This window comes from Gopherus evgoodei, chromosome 15 (genome assembly GCF_007399415.2).
Source record: "Gopherus evgoodei ecotype Sinaloan lineage chromosome 15, rGopEvg1_v1.p, whole genome shotgun sequence".
Taxonomy (NCBI): Eukaryota; Metazoa; Chordata; order Testudines; family Testudinidae; genus Gopherus; species Gopherus evgoodei.
The window spans coordinates 6529629-6553047 of NC_044336.1; the positions used below are offsets into that span (position 1 = coordinate 6529629).

The 23419-nt window shown below is 46.0% G+C and overlaps 1 protein-coding gene across 1 annotated transcript in view; it reads right to left on the minus strand.

Moving 5' to 3' along the window:
• The window catches only part of PIK3R5 (phosphoinositide-3-kinase regulatory subunit 5), a 96379-nt gene that overhangs the window by 42619 nt on the left and 30341 nt on the right, over positions 1 to 23419 (minus strand). The window contains exon 2 of the mRNA XM_030534610.1: positions 9361 to 9473. Coding sequence (XP_030390470.1) covers positions 9361 to 9460 — 100 coding nt within the window. The 5' untranslated portion in view covers positions 9461 to 9473. The remainder of the gene's footprint in view (positions 1 to 9360; positions 9474 to 23419) is intronic.

Sequence of the window (23419 nt, forward strand, 5' to 3'; positions counted from 1 at the left end):
AATGCCAACATTATCTTTCATTAATGGCAACATTAGCCTTCAGGACTAACGTCCCTAAACTGAGATTATTGGGGCAGTTCCTACCTCTTAGCTCTTTTGTTTCAGAAGATTTGCACAGGCAGCACTACATCATTAACCACGGGTCACATTTTGAAGGTTTTCTTCACAACCTTTAGTGGTTAAACACATTTGAGAAGAAAGACAGAAAGAAAGAAAGTTGATTCTGGAAGAGAGTTCTGCATATCCAGTAAGGAAGACAATTATGTATTAACTAATGTGGCTGCACAATCACATTATAATATACAACAAGGAGTCTTGTGGCACCTTAAAGACTAACAGATTTATTTGGGGATAAGCTTTCGTGGCTAAAGAACCTCACTTCTTCCTTGTTGTTTTTATGGATACAGACTAACACGGCTCCCCCTGATACATGATTATAATATACAGTATCCCAGTTACGCTTATGTCAGTGAAGTTCCATAACTGCAGGAGCCAGACAGGTTTGTCCTGCTTTTAGGCACAAATTCCATGTGATAACAGTGATAAGACACTCCACGCTGTGGATTTCAGGGAGGCTGCTTCATCTTTTCGGTGGACAGGACACCACACTGTGAAGACCCAGATTTAGGGGTGGGGGGAAGGTTGGGTCAAGAAAAAGCATGTTGCAAAACCCCAACTTTCTGACCAGCTTCAATCCATTTAGATCTGCTTTAAGGCTGACAGAGAGATTGACAGCATGAGCAACTTCCCTCTTCTGATCTAAGAGGTGATTGACAAATAAATACCGAACAGCTGCCTCATTCAGCGAGCCCTGAATCAGGCAAGGGGCTGCAGAAACAACATACGATTTCAGGGCAAAAGCCCTACCCACTAGGAAGATAAATAACTAACGTTGCACTTGTAACCTGACCTTTGGCATTGCCCAACTTCTGCCTGGTTTGCTTACAACATTAGTGCTGTGGTAATAAATGTGGTATTATTTATGATCTGATCTGTGTACACAGGAGGCATAGCCAGCAACTCAACAGTTAATTCAACAACGTTTCAGTTTTTCATTCAACGGTACCTCTGACCGGCGTTTGTCTCAGAAGCCAATGTGATTTGAAGAACACATTTCCTGAACTTCACTCCTCTCTTTGCTGGGCTTTGGTAAGTCGCTGTAATCAAATCTTTCACACAGTGGGGTTTCCCTCTGTCATCGTCACCCTAGACTGCAGCACCTTCCTGGGAAAGTCCCAGGACACAAAAGATTTTCAGGAAAGTTGCTGTCCCAAGAGTGGGGCCCAGAGCTGCCGGGAACCTGGCTGATTTTGACAAAGCAAGAAGGATGTTAGGATCAGGGGACAGGTTGGGGCAAAGGCTGGGCATGATCTGCATTGATCTGGATGCAAACCACCTTGCGTTCGGCTAGACTGATTTGGACAGTAGGGGTCAGGTGGGTTTGCCTATTGCTAAGGCAAATCAGGCTGTTTGGAACAGACACCTTCAAGACCAGATGCCTCACTGTTGAGAAGGGAAAAATCCAAGGCAACAAAGTGGAATTTGCAAAAGCAGCGGGGACTGAAATACACTTCAGTAAATTGCCGGATAAGGAGAACTCCATTTCCTGTGCGAGCACAGCCACAAGTACAAATAACCCAAAAAGGTGCATGCTCTTTCCTTCCTCTCATCACTAGCAAGAGAGAATGAAATCACAGTGCTGGCTGGCTGCTTTATTCTGGACTGAATGAGATGGGGGCCAGGGGGCTGGATTCCTTCCAAAAGGAGAGACACAACAAGCTCTTAGAAAATGGACAACAGGGAAGGTGAGGAAGGAGGGATGAGGGTGGGGGCTAAGGCAAGTACCAAAGATGCTGGTTTGAGATCACATGAGCCACTCTTGTAATCACAGGGTCTCCCAGAACATAGGGCCAACCCCACGATAACGCGGCAAAGCAATATTCAAATCCTGTCCCAGGAGATAGAGTGGAACCTGTTTGATACAGGGAGCTGGATAATCAAAGTTCCCTCGTTACAGCGGGAACACAGATGACTCGGGCAGAGGGGACAGCTGCTGCAGAGCTTAGGCCAGCATAACTCCATGGGACATCCGCAGCCTTCACTGACCAGTTTGGTAAGCCAGGGCAGTGCTGTGTCCCTGTTAAAAATATATTCAAGCAAAAGCATTCCAGCCCTGAAATCCACGGGAAGCCAGGAACATGTGCCCAATGAAGCAGTACTGGGCCAGCAGTGACCACCATGGATTCAGGGTTCCAGGCCTCTGCAGGAATTCTGGTCTCCGACCACCATCACCATGTTACATCCACACCAGCTTTGCATCATGGGTATTCAGGACCTTGATATGAGTGCTGGAGAGTCTGGATCTCTAACCCTGTCACCCCACCCTACGGCTACATTTAGACACGAACATGCTGCCTATGAGGATTGGTCAGAAGATCACAGGCTACCTTTAAAGCAAGCGGGGCATTTAGTCACAAACTCTACTTTTTCTGCAGGTGTCTTCAAGGGATGCAATGCAGTCTGCTGAGAAGGGAGAGCGGAGCACACCTCAGTTCTGCTGCGACAGGAGGGTATTTTTATGAAATACAGCATAAAGCAATTCAGTGTCCTGTAATTCGAGATGTATCTGCTGTAACATGTAGCCAACACATCCCAGTCATGCCAATAGCAGCCCCTTTCTGCAACTCTTGTGAACAAGCCTTTAAAGTAAGGCCACAAGCACCCAGCACATGTGACCATTGCACCATCGCCACATAATTAATGAACTTGTTGGGTAAGGCTGAATTCTTGCCCTCATATCCCCCCATTATAACCCATTGTTCTCAGGCAGCTTTTTGCCTTTCCTGGTGTAACAAGTCCCAAGGGTTTTCTTTGGGGATTGAACCTGGGGGCTCTGGACCTAAAAGCAAAGGCCATCCCAGTCATAGCCTCCAAAGCCAGAAAGGACCATTGTGATCATCTAGTCCAGGGATCAGCAAACTTACAGAAGTGGTGTGCTGAGTCTTCATTTATTCACTCTAATTTAAGGTTTCGTGTGCCAGTAATACATTTTAACGTTTTTAGAAGGTCTCTTTCTATAAGTCTATAATATATAACTAAACTATTGTTATAAAGTAAATAAGGTTTTTTAAATGTTTAAGCAGCATCAAATGCAGAGCCCCCCAGACTGGTGGCCAGGACTCGGGCAGTGTGAGTGCCACTGAAAATCAGCTCATGTGCCGCCTTCGGCACATATGCCATAGGTTGCCTACCTCTGATCTAGTCTGACCTCCTGTATAGCACAGGCCAGAGACCCGCCCCCAAAATAATTCCTAAAGATGAGTTTTTAGAAAAACCCTCCAATCTTGATTTAAAAATGGTCAGTGATGGAGAATCCACCATGACCCTTGGTAAATAGTTCCCATGGTTAATTACTCTCACTGTTAAAAAATTATGCCTTATTTCCAGTCTCAATTTGCCTAGCTTCAACTTCCAGCCAATGGATTGTATTATACCTTCCTCTGCTAGATTAAGGAGACACTTTTAAACTTTTGTTCACCATATAGCTACTTATAGACTGTGATCAAGCCACCCCTCCACCTTCTCTTCGTTAAGCTAAATAGATTGAGTTCCTTAAGTCTCTCACACTATAAGGCAGGTTTTCTAAACTTATAATTATTCTTGTGGCTCTTCTCTGAACTGTCTCCAATTTAAAACCGTTCTTCTTGAACTGTGGGTACCAAAACTGGACACAGTATTCCAGCAGTGGTCACACCGGTGCCAAATCGAAAGGTAAAAACCTCTCTACTACTACTCAAGACTCGCCCGTTTATGCATCCCAGAATTGCATTAGCTCTTTTGGCCTCAGCATCACACTGGGAGTTCACGTTCAGCTGATTATCCACCACAACCCCAAATCTTTTTCAGGGTCCCTGCTTGAGGATAGAGTCCCCCTTCTGTAAGCATGGCCTCTATTATTTTTTCCTAGATGGATACATTTACATTTAGCGGTATTAAAATGCATATTGTTTGCCTACATCCAGTTTACCAAGCGATCCAGATCATTTTCTATCAGTGACCTGTCCTCGTCATTATTTACCACTCCCACAGTTTGTGTGTCATTTGCAAACTTTATTGGAATGATTTTATCAGGTCACTGATAAAAATGTTAAATAACATAAGGCCAAGAACTGATCTCTGTGGAACCCAACTGGAAATATACCAAGAGGAGTAAATCACCTTAGGTGGGAGACTAAACCTGAAAATGTGATTTTCCCAGCAAAGCCACAAATGCATGAACAGAATTTTATCAGTGACAATATTTTGCAGCCAGTGGCGAATGCTATAATCACACCTTAATTCACGGTTATTGGGCTCAATACAGGGGTAGCTGGGTGAAATTCTACAGCCTGTGCTATAAAGGAGGTTGGACTAGCTGATCTAATGGTCCCCTCTGACCACACTGCCTCCACCACCATGTCAGGATAGGCCGAGCTGTTTTTTGCAGCTAAGAAATTAACAATAAAGTCCAACAACTTGTGACTGAACAGCCAGTCCCAGAGAAATCTCACTTTAGTACAGGAAACAGACACTCACCAGCTGCTCTTTGGGGCAGAGACCATCATTTTTGGTTTGTTTGTATAGCACCTAGCACAACCGGGTCCCAGTCCATGACCGGGGCTCCTAGGTGCTAGGATAATACAAATAAATATTACAAACACTGAGTTTGGACTAGCGCCTGAATCATGTTACATAGACTTGTACAGAATAGCACCTTGAAATGTTTCTGCTTTGATCTCCAGTGTCAACAAAGATTACAACATCACACCTCGAATCGAGCAACAGCCAGCCAATATCAGGGCCGGGGGAGGTGGCTAGGAAGGATGAGGCTTGAAGGTTTCTTTTCTCAGAATTACACTGCAATACTTGGCATCAGCACGCCTTCTCCAGCGGCTGCTACCTCCTGAGTTCTGCAGCTGTGGTTAACGCTTCCCCTTTGCTTCTTGTTAAAATGGACAACTGTCAACTTCAAAAAAAAAATAATAAACCAAACTCGCCACATGACTCTGAGCCAGCTGGTACAAGTGACACCCAAGATCAGTAGAACAGGCACAGGTTGCCAGAGTGAAAAACATTTGTCTATTTTTTCACTTTGTTTCCATTGTGCACTTGATATCTCACTGTGAGTAAATCAATTCACTGTAATAATTTGCCGGTGTGTGTGAATCTTTAAAGTCTTGTAAGTTAAAGGAACATTGGGAAAAATTTTCAAAATGTGTCTAAATCCTGCTGAAAAAAAATCAAGTCAGTCAATAGGACTTAGGTGCTTTTGAAGACTGTACTCATTGTCAGGGTTCACATCCCTAAAACGTGTCCCAGTCCCATCCCTTGATTTTTGTTCCACTGAGTTCTAGGTACATCTCCTACTTCTCCTTACAAGTCAAATATTTCAGTGGGCTTTTTTCTTTGATCTAAACAAAAGAATAGCAGTAACCCTGTATCCAGGGGCAGCCCCATGCTAAGCCAGACACTCACTATGGAGCAAAGGCTTGCAAGCATAGTACTGGAAAATAAAATACAGTATTAAATATGCAGACATGCAGAAAATTATCTGTGATCATAGAATCAGGATCAGGTATACCTATGTTTCCAGCACAAACAGTAACTGCTTTCCTTTCAAGTCAGTTACTTATTTCAGATTAAGGAACACAGCAAAAGCAAGAAAGAGCCAAAATAAATTGGCAAAGCAATTAATAAAGGATGCAAAAAGCATCAATGCAAAACTGTGGTCAGTAGGCTTAAGGTTAAGAAGGAATTCTTTAAATATATATTAGGAATAAACAATCTCCTTGCAATAGTATAGATCTGATACTAGACAAGGATGGTAAAATTGTCACTCATGGTGCAGAAAAAGCAGAAGTGATTCAATAAATATTTCTGTTCTGTATTTGGAAAGACGCAGGATGGTGAATTCATATACCACAGTGATAATGAAATGCTTTCTATTCCATCAGTAACTAGGGAGGATGTGAAAGAGTTGAGGATGTTAAAGTTAATTTTTTTTAAATCGGCAGTACCAGAGAAGTTGCTCCCAGGAGTAGCAAAAGAATTGGCTAATGAGCCTTTGAAACCATTAATAGTAATTTTTAACAAATCTTGGAACACTGGGGAAGTTCCAGAGGACTGGAAAAAAAGTAAATGTTTTGTCAATATTTTAAAAAGGTAAACAGAAGGATCCAGGTAGCTATAGGCCAGCTAGTCAGATACTAATGCTCACCAAAATCATGGAAAAACTGACGTGGGATGCAAATTAGTAAAGAATTAAGGAATGGTTATAAAATTAAAGCCACTCAACATAGTTTTATGAAAACAAGACTTGTCAAATTGCTGGGTTTTTTTTAATGGGATCACAAATTTGGCTGGTAAAGATAACTGTGTTGACATAATAGATTTATACTTCTGGATGATGTTTTAGACCCGTGTGACATTCTGATAAAAACATAGCCCAAATTAAATTGGATTAAAAACCCGTTAAATGGGGAATCATCATTGAATGGGGGTGTTTCTAAGGGGGCCCCACAGGGGTCTGTTCTTGGCCCAATTAAGTTCAATATCTTTATTTGTGAATTGGAAAAAATATAAAATCAATACTAGTAAAATTTGCTGAAGGCACAAACATTGATAGAGTGGTAAATAATGATGAGGACAGGTCAGTTATACAGAGCAACCTGGATTGCTTGGCAAGGCAGGGTCATTTGAACAACGTGTTCTAATAGATATAGCCAAATGCAAGGCCATACAACCAGGAACAATGAATGTAGGCCATATTTACAAGCTGAGGGTATATATCCGGGAATTCAGTGACACTAAATGACTTAGTGGCCATGGTAAAAAACCATTTGAACATAAGCTAATAGCATGATGCTGTAGCTAAGAGGTTGCAAGCGATCACTAGTTATATAAGCAAAGGAATATTGAATAGAAGTAAGGAGTCGATATTACCTCTATATACAATATTATCAAGATCACTACTTCATGCCATGCCCAGTTCTTGTGTCCAAACTTGAAAAGGGATGTTGAAAAATTGGAAAGCATTCAGAAAAGAGCTACAGGTTGAACCTCTTTAATCTGGCACTCCCTGATCCGGCAACATCCATGGCCCGGCAGAGGTGCCGACTCCATGGCTGCCCCAGGGCTAAAGCACCCATGGGGAAAAATTACTAGGTGCCTTCTGTCCTCCTCTCGTGCTTACCAACTCCTCCTATTCCCTCCCTGCGCTTCCAGAGCTCCGTGAACAGCTGATTCAAGCTCCGGGAAGGAGGGAGAGAGCCTGGGACCAGTGGCTAGAACCCCAGGCGAGGGGTTGGCAGCTGGGACCTGGGTCTGGCATCAGGGCCCCCAGGGGCGGGGAGCAGCAGTGGGGCTCCCAAGCAAGGGGCCACACTGGGTGCAAAGCATGGGGGTGCTGCTGTAGCCCCTGTAACCTACTTCCTGTGCCTATGGAGACCTACTGGCACTCTGCATTGACCTCCTGTAGTCCAGCAAATTCTCTGGTTTGCACCAGTCATGTCCCAAGGGTGCCGGACTAGAGAGGTTTAACCTGTACAAGAATGATTCAAGGTCGGGAAAACCTGCCTTCCAGTGTGAGATTAAAGCAGCTCAATCTATTCAGTTTATCCAAGAGGAGGTTAAAAAGTGACTTGATCAGAGCTTACAAGTATCTATGTGAGAAGAGATTTCTGACAGACTGGTCTTTAATCTAGCAGATAAAGGCTTGACAAGATCTAATAGCCGGAAGATGAAGCTAGACAAATTCAGATTAGAAATTAGGCACATTTTTTTAACACGTGTCATTACTCAATTTACCTATGGTTTCTCCATCATTTGAAGTCTTTAATTCAAAATTAGATACATTTCTAAAAGATACGATATAGCTCAAACCAAAGATATGGGCTTTATGCCAAAGTTTCAAGGTGAGTGTTTTTGGCCAGGGTTTTGCAGGAGGTCAGACTAGATAATCATTATGATCCATCTGGCCTTAGAAACCTATGAATCTAAAGTCTCCACGAAAACGTGCAGCATTCAACTCCTTGATAGCATACTGCATTATCTCTGTCTTACAAAACAGCAGCTGCAGACAAGCACATATCTAGAAACATAAAGGTGCCAAGTACTGAAAACAACCCGAGACAGTTGCACACACCAACACAGTACACCCAAAGCTGGGACACACCCATTCTTTTTCCATTCCCCGATTTAAAGATGGCTGACTCAGCTGGCTGAAAAAGGGCTGTATACTTTAGTCATCTCGGGGGAAAGGGAAGAAGGTTGGTAGTTATCCCAGGCTGAAACCTGGCTCTAAGATCTCAGTCCAGAGTTACTGATATCCAAGTTATAAAACCCTGAAAATAAGGTTAGCAAAGACAGACAATCCCTGAACTGCAGTGACCAGTGAGTAAAGCACAGAGATATCAGTAGCAAGATAGAAATTCAGGGCTAGTTTCTGACGTGCTTACTCACACAGAGTAATACCTTACTCTATACACAGTCTCCATGTCTTCAGTGATGCTGCCTGACATGACTAAATGACAGACATGGGAGGGGGAATATTTTAATGAGATGATGTAACTGCAGTTCCATGGAACTGTTTAATCTCTGGTTAACAGAACACCCACTCCCCCAGTTAACTGAATGTTGTCACACACCCCGGCACTGAACGCTAGGTGGGACTGCCAGAATAGTCAGTGCTGAGCTAACTCTGCTCCCACTGCAGTCTATGGGAACTTTACCATTGACTTTAATGGGACAGAGCAAGGCCAGCACTGAGTCCCTTGGCAAATGCCATCCACCATGTTTCATTGTCCCTCTTGTCCCAAAACCCCAGTGAACACTCCCCCACGCTGCCCCAGCCCCAGAAATACAGGTTTGAGCTGTGTTTGCCTCAAAGCAAGACCACACCAGCTAGTCAAAGAACAGGTGTCATCCCTTGTGGTGAATGGAGGTTCCTATCCTTTTCAGCCAGTGCTCTGACCAGTTCACATACACCATAGTACTTTTACTCACTGCCTTAAACTTAACAAGAATCTCTCAACATCTTGGCACATCTTTCAAACTAGGTGAAGGACTTGGGAAGGCACAAGTGGGTAAGTAGAGCAGACCCACCTCTAACTCATGTACTGAAGCGAAGGTGGTTCTGACCCCAAAGTTGCTAGAGGAATGGGGTGGTAGTTCCTAGCCACATTACCTTCCTGCTGCTTGGGCAGAATGTTACCAGGAAATAGACGAGATGTACAAATATCAACAGAAAGGGCAGGAAGAATCTCAGGACATTTATGACACAAGATTTGGTGAGGATACCCTGGGCCTTCATTGGTCACCTACCCGTCCATGTGGTGGAGGAGGCTGTACTTCTGCTCAGCCCATGTAGACATCTTTCCAATGCATGATGGATCCTGTCCTCTGTGCAAGTTGTGTGCTGCATTTTAGTTCATCTCCTAAATGGAGCGAGGGAGGGAGAGAGAGAGAGAGAGAGAAGAGTTAACATCACCAGGCCGTACCCAGGAGCACTCTGCTGAACAGAGAACACAAAAGAACTCCCTGAAGTCTTGACAAGCAAGGAGATCCACTTTTAAATTTCACCCAGTTAAGAGTCTCTTCCTGACCTTTTCAACTACCTTGTAATCTTTTTTGCCAATCACCTGTCTTCCCAACTGACAGCAAAGCAAGAGATATTGTCAACTCTATCAAGAGACGCTGCAGGGTCTCTTTGCTGTGACCAGGGGGCATAAGATCCGCCAGAACTGCAGTACATGCGCGTGCATTTTCTCACAACTACCTTTCCCTGGAGAGAGCAAGACTGGCTCATGCGTTTGCAATGATGAAGAAGTCTAGTGGCTACAGGCTGGCAAAGAGTCTTAATATAACTGACAGCTAAGGTAGTCTGGTGGCTTAGATGGTAAAGGGAGTGGATGGTTCCGAGTTCTTTCCATCCCACAGCGAAGGCGTGTAATATAAATGGTGACCGGGATGGACATTGATGGTGGCTATGGATTCATCCTATGGTGCCTCTGCTCACAGATCATAGTTCTAGCCTTAGACAACCTGTGGGACTGCAAAGGGGAGCTGGGTCTGCTCCTTCTCCAGCCACTCCCTGCTGCTGACTGGCCAACTTAAGGCAAAGGCCAAAAGGCTATTGAGGTAACACAGGACACACATGGCCATGGAATCTGGGCTCTAGGATAGAGCACCTCGTCATGCAGGATGGCACAGCCATGCTGAAATAGCACATCGCACGCACATTTCACCATTGATTTCACTGTATGGAAAATACCCTTCCACCCCTACTACTTAGGGATCAAACCCACTAGGCAGGTCATCATATGATGAGTCGCACATGACGTAGCATCCTCCCTCTTACAGCATGACATCCAACTGAAGGGAGCGGCGGGTGACACAATGGTGGTACGAAAACTAGCCTTTCAGTTAAGCATCATGGCAGTGATCATGTATCTTCTCCTATTACAAATAATGAAGAGACTACTGAGTTAAGGCCACCTCCCCTGCAATCAGAACTGAACATCCAGATGGCTACTGCTGAGTGTGCACCTTCCCCTCTCTAGCCAGGGGCCTTAGTGAGGTCTCAGAGCTTCCTTGCCACTTGATTAAAAAAAAAAAAAATCTAAAATCCATCTCTCCTGGGAGGAAGATTTAGCCAGTGCAGCCTTTGCCTGTGGATGGCCGGAGCAGCCTCCTATTCATTCTCTACACACACTAGGATCCTAGAAGAGCCTCGAAGTGTTGAACTTGAGTCTGGGGCATCCCAGCATTTCTCCTGGCTTGACTCTCCAATGTATCCAAGCAGAACTCAGCGATCATGACTCCTCAATTCACAGCCACTGTGGGCAGCTTACATTCAGTGGAGAACCCAGTATAACAGAGCTGTGCTCCACCCTATGCCTCCCTGCCCACCCACTACCTCCCTCACGTCAGTGGGCAGGGAGGAGGGTTCTGGCACGGCAGAGCTGGCCTAGCCACACCATCAGCTATATGCTGGTGGAGATTGCCCTGCACAGGGGAAGATCTCTAATGGAGGCCTCTAGCTGCGTTGGGCTCCTAAGCAGGGCAAAATGAACTTGGCAAGTCAGAAAATCAAGCCCCTATTCCTACCTCATACACACTTCAGAGAATCCACATGTGGGTCCTTCCAGGGAAAAGTGGCACTGATGCACAGACATGGCAGGTGAAAGCACTCTGCTTTACTGGGACGTGAAGAGCTTCTTTGGCACGTTGGCACCAGACTCTGCCATGGACTGGGTTGGTTTCCTGTCAGCGAGCATATGCACTCCCACCGACTGACTCTGCTATGGCAGTGTAGGGAGAAGAGATTCTGCCACAAAGTGTCTGAAGTGAACAGACAGAGAGTATGTGCTCATCTTCCGATCCACTTGGCATTTCACTCATGACTCGTGGCAAGCGTCAAAAGGAAAGCGGTGACTAAGAAGGCAATGACTCATGTATCATCCAGCACATTGCCACAGGGCACAAAAATCCTATATGTCAGCTTGTTCGAGAACATAGCTGGGTCATCTGAAGAAATGCTAATGTTAGTCTAGTGTTCAACAAAGAAAAACTAGGAAATGTCTCTTGCCTGTTGAGAACGTCTGATCCACCTGCAACGCACTGTCCCAGAACGGCAGAATTCCTTCCCTTATGCCCCTGGATTTTGAAATAGGAAGCTGACGTTGGGACCTTAAGGGAAAGTTGTTACCGTAATTTTCAAACCACAAAGTACAGATGCATCTGTCTGTTTCCTAATGTATCTATGGTGACCACATACGTCTCTAAGGCTCGTCATATTCAACAAAGTCTGTTGAAAATTTAATGTAAAAAGGACTTTGGAATGTGTCCAGAATGGTGAACTAGCAACATTTCATTCCCCCTCACATCATCCCCCACCAAACAGATCCACAACTTGTGCAAAATTACGTTACAGGGGACAGTACTGGAAAGTGCAAGTCAGACTTTCCAAGCGGCCTTGCTAAGGGTCTGCCTACATTGCAGAGGGAGATAGATGTATCCGAGCTACCTTTATTCTACTTAGCTCAGGTACTGGAGCAGTGAAGCCACAGTGACCCAGGCTGTACAAGCCCACCTACTCGGGCAGTAATCAAGATGGCCCATTTCAAATAGTTGACAAGAAGGTGTGAGTATCAGCAGGGAGGAAGTTAGTTTTTGTAGTGACCCAGCCACTCCCAGTCTTTATTCAGGCCTAATTTGATGGCATCCAGTTTGCAAATTAATTCCAGCTCTGCAGTTTCTCATTGGAGTCTGTTTTTGAAGTTTTTTTTGTTGAAGAATTGCCACTTTTAAGTCTGTTATTTAGTATCCAGGGAGATTGATTAGATTGAACTCATTAGCAATACAAAAGTGATTTTTCTTCCCTTCCTGTCAACTGTTGAGAATAGCCCACTTCCACCTTAATTGAATTGGTTCGTTAGCACTGACCCCCGCACTTGGTAAGGCAACTCCCATCTTTTCATATGCAGTGTATACCTCTCTACTGTATTTTCCACTCCATGAATCTGATGAAGTGGGTTATAGCCCACGAAAGCTTATGCCCAAATAAATTTGTTAGTCTCTAAGATACCACAAGGACTCCTCGTTGTTTCTGCTGATACAGACCAACATAGCTACCCCTCTGAAACCTGAGTCTTCTGAAAAGAGACAGATAATCTCACTAGACAGAGATTTCTAGTGCAACTCATCAGCATAGTAGATACTGATAGCTGATCAGATAGGACAGACTTCTACCGTTATACATGCTATCATGAAGAACCAGCCTCTCTCTTCCCCACTCATGAGTGGCACTGCACAACTAGATTAATTAATGAAGCAGCTTCTTACTGATCAAGGGGGAGTGACTGAGAATGAGAGGACAACAGGAAAGCTTAGAATCACTGTCCGCCAACTATGTGAATTACAAAGAAGTAGCGTGATCAGTTCACAGAAAGCAAGTTTTGCTCGGCATTTTAAACGCCTTTAACAGCAGCAACAACAAAATAAAGCTACGCTGCCTCTCACAGCAGCATACATTTTTTGAGTACCAAATATGCAATGTTTGCTAGGTTTAGTTTGGTCTTTGAAAGATGGGGTGTGGAGGATACAAGCTAAGATGGGCCCAAAGCAGAGCCAGAGCTGATCTAAGCCCCACTAAGGAGAACTCTGGATTTGAATAGAGCTGGTTGGGAATTTTCTGATTAAATGTGTTTTTCCCCCCCAATCAGAAAATACTGATTGGTCGACACCAAAATGGTTGGCAGGAAAGAGTTGGATCTGACAAGTTTCCCAATTTGGAAAAAAAAATCAACTTTTTCCGAACCAAAGAGCTGTGAGCTTTGGTACAAAACAACTTTTTGTTTCAAAATGTTAGTTAATTTATAGTTTAAAAAAAAAAAAGTTTAATTTTTTTAAAAGGCCAAAATTGAAAGGAAACTTTTTGACTGACCCATTCCAAATTTTTTTTTGGACTGGCTGCTCACAAAACAGAATCTGAGATTTCGACTTTTTGTCCCAGAGGCAGGGCAGATAAATTCTCAATATCTTGAAAATTCTCATGGGATAGTAAATCAATTTCCCACCCAGTTCTAGATCTGAACCATGCAATTTGAGGCCACCTTTCAGTTATTAGCGGAGGGTTTCATCTCTATTAGCCAGGCCAGAAAGCACGGCAGAAATAGTCAGGTGGGAATGAGCAGGTTAAACAATAGATGAGGGCATGGATTCCTCTGTATCCATGGTTTGGTTTAGTTTAGTTTCCATCCTTTGGCTCAGATCACAGAGGAAGTCCTAGTTTCTGCCATTCTTAGCAGCCCAGCTTCTAGGATCTCCTCCTCCTCCTGTGCACACAATTCACTAGGAGGGTGAAGCAGCACTGGAATGGGTTACCTAGGAAGGTGGTGGAATCTCCTTCCTTAGAGGTTTTTAAGGCCCAGTTTGACAAAACTCTGGCTGGGATGATTTAGTTGGGAATTGGTCCTGCTTTGAGCAGGGTGTTGGACTAGATGACCTGCTGAGGTCCCTTCCAACCCTGAGATTCTATGAATTCCTAAGTACCAGGGTCAAAGGGTAGAGTCCTGGAGCAGAAAGCAGCCGTAGGATGTTTCTTGGGGGATTCGGAGCACAGCAGGGAGAAACCCACAATTTCTTATGATCCTCACAGCTCAGACACAGTCATCATCTGTGTTTACGCTCAAGTATGCACAGAGCATCAAAGTGCAGGGAGATGAATAAGATAAGAAGTTCGTTCAAACCCTGCAAAGGTGGCATATCAAAGGATCCAGAAGGCAACAGGTTTGACAAACATCCGCTTGCAAAAGGCAAGTGAACCATCCAAACACCCAGGCTGTAAACATTATTTCCTTATTGGGTCACCAGTTCCTGGCTTACTGGGGTAGGAAGTGAGCTGATCGCACAGCGGGGCTGTTGGAAGACAGCAGCATACAAGCCGAAGTATGCGACTGGGAGCAATTCTCTCCACTCAGACTGTTGGAAGCCAAGTCCCCCTGGAAAAAGGGGTACTCAAATTTCATCACTGATCTGAGAATCACCACTAGCCTCAGAGGGGAAACCAGCATCTGACACAGAATCAGAGGGTCTTTCCCCACAGCCAAAGGAGGAGGGATTGCCTCAGTCACAAACCAAGCCCTTAACATAGCCTGAGAGTGAGGTCACAGTGGTCACAGGCCAATGGCTAGGAATGGTCCTCTAGAAATAAGAGAAGTGTGAACTTGTTTTGATTCATCATGTAAAAACCAAGTGCACAAGTGACTGTGTGGGCCCAGATGGTCTGTTTATAATAGCTAGGATTGCCAAACCTCCAGGATTGGACTGGAGTCTCCAGGAATTAAAGATTAATTAAAGATTATGTCATGTGATGAAATCTCCAAGAATACAGCCAACCAGAACAGGCAACCCTAATAATAGCATAGACACAGAGAGGAAGCATGGGCCTAAGTCTGAAAATCAATAGCTCCTGGGTCTTCTTCAGGACTTCATTCATCTCCTGCTGAAGTCAGTGGGAGCAGTACTGGGCCCTCACTGTGTAACCATCTCTGCTCCACTTTTCCTATCTGTACATCAAGGATGATACGATTATTTGAACAGGGTAGTGCCTATAGATCCCCAACCAAGAGAAGGTCCCTATGGCACTAGATGCTGTACATACACATAGTAAGAGACAGTCCCCTAACCCAAAGAGGTTAAGATCCAAGTGGATGAGAGACAAAAAGGATCATTATCCCCATTTTACAGATGGGGAAAATGAGGCACAGAGAGATTAATAGACTGGGCCAAGGTCACACGGGGACTCTGCAGTAGAGCCAAGAATTGAACCCAGCTGCCCTGAGCCAGAGTCTAGTGCAGGCCTGCACAATATGTGGCCCACGAAGCCTCACTGTGCGGCCCGTAGGGGGATTCTAAATCCCCTGCACAGGGCGCTCTGCGGGCAGCCCAGAGCCCTTTGAACCCCGGCCGCAGCAGGGAATCAAAGAGATCTGCACTGCCCACAGCTGCAGGGAGCCCAGAGCCCTTTAAATCTCAGCCCCAGCGGGCAATCAAAGGGCTCTGCGCTGCTGGCAGCCACGGGGAGCCCTGAGCCCTTTAAATCCCAGCCGTGGCCAGGAGTCAAAGGGCTCTGGGCTGCTCGCAGAGATTCCCATCTGCGCCTGGGATTTAAAGGGCTCAGGGCTCCCCGCGGCTGCGGGCAGCCCAGAGGACTTTGTATCCCGGCCCACGGCCGCTGATTGCCCCCTCCCCAGACCCCTGCCCCAATTGCTCCCCCCAGGACCCCCACCCCCTATCTAAGCACTACTGGTCCTTGTCCCCTGATACTCCTCTCCTGGGACCCCTGCCCCTAACTGCCCCCCAGGACCCCACCCCTATCTAAATGCTGCTGCTTCTTGTCCCCCGACTGCCCCCTCCTGAGACCCCTGCCCCTAACTGCCCCTTGGGACTCCAGCCCCCATCTAAGCCTCCCTTCTCCTTGTCCCCAACTGCCCCCTCCTGAGACCCCCTCAACTTCCCCCTAGGACCCCACCTCCTTCCTGTCCCCTGATAAACCCCTGGGACTCCCCTGCCTATCCAACTGCTGCCTGTCCCGACTACCCCCTCGAACCTCCGCCCCATCCAACCCCCCCCGCTCCCTGTCCCTTGACTGCCCCCCCGGAACCCCCTATCCTTTCTCCAACCCCCAGCCCCCTTACCGTGCCACTCAGACCAGCGTGTCTGGCTCCGTGCAGCTCCAGACACGTTGCTGCCATGCTCCCCAGCGGAGGCCAAACCTTCCCCCACCCCACCCCAAGCACCTGCCTTCCAGATTTGAACACTTCAAAATTCAGGAGTGCTCAAGCTCAGTTTGGGCAGCTGTTACTTCATTTCTCCCAAATCTAATATACTGATCCACTGTAACTTGCTGTAGAAAAAGTAGGATAAAATTGAGCAAGAAATGCTTATTAGGACTGGAATTGCTATTTTCAACAGCCATTGCCTTTTTGGTTGTTTAAAAGGAAGACAGTGATATTGCATTGGCAAATTCCCCATAGAAAGAAAGAGTGGAACAAAAGAACAATAAAGGCACCTCAACTTTTCCTCATTTATGGAGGACAGTCTTATAATATGCATCAAGATATCCTCCAATCACACCCGCTGAAAATTGTTCCACTTTACTGCAGCTCTGTAACCATATCGGAACCAATCCTGTCTGTGTTTTGTGCACATCCAAAATTCCTGCTGAATGACCCACCCTGGGAGCGAGTTACCAGTGACTCAGGTCTGAGGCGGTAGGAGCTGTGGGGGGGGGATATGGCGGGGGAGCCAAGGGCTGGGGCAGCAGCAGGGTAGGGGGGAGGGCACTAGTGGGGAGGAAAGGGGGAAGCCCAGCGCCGGGGAGGCAGGGGGTGTGGGTGGGTGGGTGGGTAGGGGGAGAGCCCAGGACTGGGGCAGCAGGGGGGTACAGAGGGGAGCCCAGGGCTGGACGGGAGACAGCCAAATTTTTTTTGCTTGGGGCAGCAAAAACCCTAGAGCCGGCCCTGCCGGGTTCCCCCAGCCACCGGAGCCCCGGGCCCTTTAATTTGACCCTGAGGGCTCCCAGACATCTCTTCAGCTGGGAGCCCCTGGTTGATTTAAAATAAAATATCACCTCCCCACCCCCAACCTTCCTTTTTGTCCCACAGCTGTTTTGGTGGGGTGGCGCTGGGGAAGTGGGGGTTGTTTCCACAGGGCTGGGCGGCCCTGGGGCCCTCAGCTGTTTTCTTTGGAGTAATGCGGCCCTCGCCGCTTTACAAGTTGTGCAGGCCTGGTCTAGTGCCTTAGCCACAAGACCACACAGCTCCATACTACTAGTCTACTTCATACTCCAAGGGCCATAGGAGACTTTAAGAGCAGGTCATTATCTCCATCCCAATTAGGCCAGCAGGTGCCACTCACTCATGCTTTCTTCCTAAATGGAGCAAGAGGCCTATAACATCTTAACTTCAGTTGAGCATTGAGGCTGCTGAGCATCTCTCAGGCCTTAGTGAGCCAAGGATGTATGGCATGGTTAAGCAACACCTAAGAATAGGGAACATGGGTGGCCATCTACAAGAATCTCATTCCAAATATGGAAAGAAATTACGTAGTTCAGGGTGAGGGGATGTGGGTATAGATATATATGGGGATAATGGGGCAGAACTTAAAGAAATGAATAGTTTAGAATACAAGCAAAACTTTCCAACAGCAACGGCTCTGCAGCTAGTGTTTATACTCCGCAAGGAAGCAATCCAAGTCCCAACACTGGGAACATTTAAGATTGAACTGGACAAAGCGCACACACACATGCACAGTATGGAATAACCCTGCAATAATTCTTGCTTTCTATTATCCAAAATGGAGACCTATGCTTCTGCTCTTCTCCAGTTTGTCATGTACACTGACAATGGAATGTCTTTTTAGCTAGTGGTGTATTAGATTTTACTACTTCATATTTATTTTCTGGCCACAGTCAAGCCCCGTAGAATATTCTACATCAATCTGCAGAGTGTTTTGCTACCCATCTAGATGAAATGTGCTGCAGAAATGTAAAGGCAGAAAGTTGCACCACCATGTGGATTACTGCAGCGTAAGAACAAGGCACGGGAGGGACTATGAATTGTCTCAACTCAACATTATGGCTGTATTGCAGCTCAGCACTAGGTATCTAGGAAGTAAAAATCAACGATGCCCTTCCACAGGAGGGGCATGTATTGTGATCATGAAAGAGAAGATTGGCCAAGTGCACTGACCTGCAAAAAAGCCAGAACATTATAGTGCAAATATTCTCTACTAAGCAGAAATACAGAAGGAAGAGCAACTTCCTGAAGCGTTACCAGCTGTTGGAGATAAATATTTAAAAAACACACACCAGTGAACCTGGGTGACTAATTTTCCAGCTCTGGATACCAAAGTGCTGGCCCTTTTTAATGTGTTAGTCATGTGTGGTTTATTCCTCCAACTCCCTCTGGTACAGCTTCTTCTGCTTAGCTTTCACTAAGTGCCTACAGATAAGGGGATCAAAAGGGAAAGCCAACAGGAAGCTGAGAGCTGCTTAAGAAATGTCATCACCACATAAATTCCTCTCTCCAAGCCTTTCACGCTGCTGAAAATAGGAATTATTTAACAGGATTTCCCCAATTCCACCCTGGAGATTAATTGCATCATCAGCAGTCGCTTAATGCTAGGATTCGTGCATCGGAGGGACCACAAACCTGCAAAACCAAAACTAGACATACTTATCAACATCAAATATCCAAGAAGTTGACGTGGCTTCCAGGGACCCAGAATATCTAGGTTCAGTGGCGGACTTTGCCAGTTTCCCTGTGTGACACTAGACAGGGTGGGTAATAAAACACAGACTGCATTCAGTTCCCAGCTCTGCTACGGGCTCTCTGCGGGTATGTCCACATTGCATAGTAAACCCGGCTCTGTGGGACCTGTGCCTGCAACTCCTTCTTTTCAAGCTTGTGCTGGAGCATCCACACTGCATTGCTATGCGAGCCTCAAACCAGTGTCGTGGGCAAATAACGTACAGTAATATTTTCAAAAGCACCTAAGTGACGCAGGACCCTAAATCTCATTGACTTTCAATGAGACTCAGTCTACATCTACCCTACACACAACTGGCGGAGGTAGGTAGCATATGTGCAGCTACATGCCACAGTGAAAGCAAGCTGCAGCCACACTGTGCTGTATAGCTACAGTGGCAGTGAAAGGCTCTGGCAAAGGGGAGACTGCGAGAGTCTCCAGCAGCAGGGCCCTGCCCAAGCCTTTCCCCGCTGCCAGAGGCTATTCCTGAGGCAGGGAAAGGCTCCAGCAGTGGGACACTACACTGCTAGAAACAGCAGTGTAAACACAGGCAGAGCTTGGGTGAGTGGAGGGCCATGTAGGGTGTGTACTCAGGTTCATACCTCATCCTTCATCCGTGTCTTTACTTACTTAAACCATGTCTCACTGTCTACACTGCTACTTATACCCATGCCAGGGGGCTACATGGGTATGTACCTTACGTGCACTTTTGAAATTTTTACTTTAGCCTCTGGGCCAGATTTTTAAAGGTATTTAGGCACCTAAAGATGCAATGAAATCAATGGGTGTTTTGGCCCCTACGTGCTTTTGAAAATCCCATTAGGTGCCTAAATACCTTTGATATTTGGCCCTTTGTGCCTCAAATCCCCCATCTGTAAACTGAAGATATTTTCTTTCTCTGTTTAGTTTGTAAACTCTTTGGGGGAGTTTGTACTGTTTGTACTGTGCCTAGCTGCCATTGCACTCCGATCTTGGTCGGGGTCTCTAGCCATTACTGTAACACAAATAATAATGGTCCTCCTCTTTTTTTTTTCTGCTTGGTTTCTTAAGTCTCTCTCTTTTCCAGGACTGTTTTTTTAATCTTCTTATCTTCCTCTTAACAAAGAAACCAGGCGCATGAACCTGAAGACTTCATAGAATTCTTTTGTAACAGTGGATTCAAGACATCACAGCTGAATGTCTGTCTCTGGTATTTACCTGACGCTCCATGCCTGTAGTACCTGACAGCCTCACAGTCTTTAATGCAGAGGTCGGCAACCTCTGGCACGTAGCTCACCACGGTAGGCACCCTGGCGGGCTGGGCCAGTTTGTTTACCTGCCGCATCAGCAGGTTCAGCCGAATGCGGCTCCCACTGGCCACAGTTCGCTGTCCCAGGCCAATGGGGGTGGTGGGAAGCCGTGGCCAGCACATCCCTCGCTGGCACCACTTCCGCTGGGGACGGCAAACCGCAGCCAGTAGGAGCCGCGATCGGCCAAACCTGCTGATGCGGCAGGTAAACAAACTGGCCCTGCCCACCAGGGTGCTTACCCTGGCAAGCCGTGTGCCAGAGGTTGGCAACTCCTGCTTTAATGAATTTATCCTTGTCACATCCCTTCAAGGTAGGGCAGTATCCCAATTGCACAGCTAGGGAACTGAGGCAGCAAGAGATTAACTGATTTGCTCAAGGTCACACAGAAAGCCTGCTCCTAAAACTTCTCATGAATGGAAGAACTTTTCAGTCATTTAACCACCTGGCTTTGTGGCTGGAGGGAAAGATGTAACTACAAGAATGAACACCAGCAGACCTGCAGAACAGAACTCCGCAAGCCTGTCAGGTCCCAAGAGAGCTACTGCTACCTCGACAGATGTCTCAGGGCAGGAAGACACTTGTCTCACAAGCAGAGAGCCCATAGTGGTGTTTATCTAGTAGTTCCTGTTTTTAGCTTTGTCTCTTTTCTCTGTCTTTGTTCCAAAAATTGAATTGTTGTGATGGTGATACATGGTTTGCCTAGAGAAGGGTGAAGAGGTTATGCATTTGGGCTTTCAACTTCCCTTCGTTAATAAAAGAACTGAAGCCTTGACATTCAAACAAACCAGGTTCAGAACAAAACTAAAAGCCATAATACCACACTGGTGGGTTTTTTTTAATGTGCTGGAGCAGACAACGGCTGCTCTGGACTGTCTGGATTTGAAGGGACACATTCACCTCTGATGTGCCGCCACTAAAAGTCCGTGAAGTTATACCAGGGATGAACATGACCCTAAAGCAGCAATGAGGTAAGAGGCTCTCACTGGGGACAGGCCAGTTCAGCTCTCATATGTCTGAGTTTGTAGGATTTTTCACCCCCATTACTGGAAAGCAACCCATCCTTACAACTGCAGCTATCGTGTGAAGTGTGGATAACAACACAGGGGCGCTGCAAAGATAAATGCACGAGAGAGAGACTGACGCACCGTGAGATCTACTAATGACAAGTGCTCTGTAACAGCCAGCTATTATTGCTCTTGCCCATCACATGCTTCTGTTGTTGTCTCAAAAGCTTCCATTGCACCAGGCTCTCAGTTCAACACTGCAGCGCTGTCAGGTGATGCACTGCTGACAACACATGCAAACCAGTCCTGGTGTCTAATTTGGCAGATCTGAAATGGTGGAAACTACAGTTACTTCAGCCAAGTGCAGAGGCTGCAGCAAGATGCCGCTGGCAAAAAGTGCTTTGTTTGTTCCATTTGTGGGGGCCCTTCATTGGAACTTTCACTCTGTAGGCAGGAGCACAGGAAAACATCCTGATTGGCACCGGGGGGCAGGATCTTCACAGTCAGGTCGGCCATGCCAAGGGTCTTACCCCAGAGCACAGCCAGCAGTTTGAAGAAAGCTGGAAGCACTCTGGCAGATCCAGTTCAGCAGAGTTTCTCCTTTATTCACTCCCACAGACATGCTGTACGGTCAAGGCTCACTTGTGTTCTTCCTCAGGTCTTTCTTGTGCATGGTCCCATCCCTCTCACCACCCAATCCATACCCTGACAGACAGGCAGACAGACAGACAGCCATTTTTAATCCTTTCCAGGCAGGTCAAATAAGGGCTACAGACTGAGCCCGCCCTTCACATCAAGAGCTGTAGCCCAGTTGCCGAAAAAGCAAATCTTTCCACAAACACCAGGCCACAAACACAGATGTGGCTAAGTTACGCGCCAGCTGTCCCTCACATGAGCTTGCTGAAGAGAAGCAGGACTCTGAGAACTTACAGTTGGGTGCCAGACTCTGAGAATCATTGGAGGCTACACACCGATATCGCCTCAGTACTGTCCCTCTTCTGCAGCCATGTTTCAACTCCTCACCCTTGTTTTCAAGGCCCTGTGTCTTTGGGCTCTCCCCTGTATTCGATAAGAAAGGGCTCTTCAATCTAGCAGACAAAGGTGTAACAGGACCAATGGCTGGAAGATGAGGTTAGATAAATTCAGACAGAAATAAGGTGCACATTTGCAATAGTGAAGGTAATTAGCCATTGGAACCACTTACATAGGAAAGTGGTGGATTCTCCATCATTGGGCATTTTTTAAGACTATTATCTGAGCACCTCTCAGTCTTTAATATATTTATCCTTGCAGAAAGTCAGGGAGTGCTAGTATCCCCAGTTTATAGATAGGGAACTGCCCCAGGTCACTCACGGAGTCTGTGGTAGAGCGAGGAATTGAGCCTGGGGCTATCACGTCCCAGGCTAGCGCCCTGTTGGGCTATTCTTCCTGCTTCAATAAGGGTATAAAACCATGATTTGGAGTTCTTGTTCTTCCTCTTACTCCTCCTCCTCCTCGTATTTTATTGATCTATGACCCTCACTCCTTGTGTCACATCTGAATTCAACTGGTCACTCTTTGGAGTAGAGACTGTTTCTTATTTCAGTGACATGCCTAGACACACTTTGGGCTGCTCAAAAGAAGCTAAATAGCTCAGGTGCTGCAGCCCAGCACCATCGTGTCTTGTTGTAACACAACATCTAGGAGACTCAGAGAATGAGCCTGCAGTGTTACCAATTCCAAGCATTCAAAAACCACAAGTGAGGCTTTCCTCCTCTCCCCCCTCTCCAAAAGATTTTAAGCCAAACAACATTTAGTCTTTTGATTTGCCTTCTGGTGTTTGAACCTTCAGGGGTCACATTTTCCAACTTTTCTCTGCAACCAGGAGGATTAGAATCAAAACGTCCATTAAAAAGAGACACCAAATATCACAAAATTCAATGAAATTGACAAAGCTAGCCACCCTCTGGTTGTTCATGTGCACCACACCCTACTTTCCAAATAACCATGAGATTGCATAGGGATTGAACTAAATAGCTACTACAATCCCCAATCCTTTTAGCAAAGAAACTCCTTAGCACCTAGAGTTTGCATCAAACAGCAATTTACTCTTATGGCAGAAAACTGATCGTCCATTTTCTGAGAGGACAAATGTTATGCTACATGTAAATTTCTTTTGTCACATCTTTTGTAAGTTTCTAACCATTCATCTGCAAAACTCATTCCAGTAACTGTACCAGCTGGGAGAATTTCCCCAACTGTCATCCTTAATGAGCACAAATTTAACTATCCTCT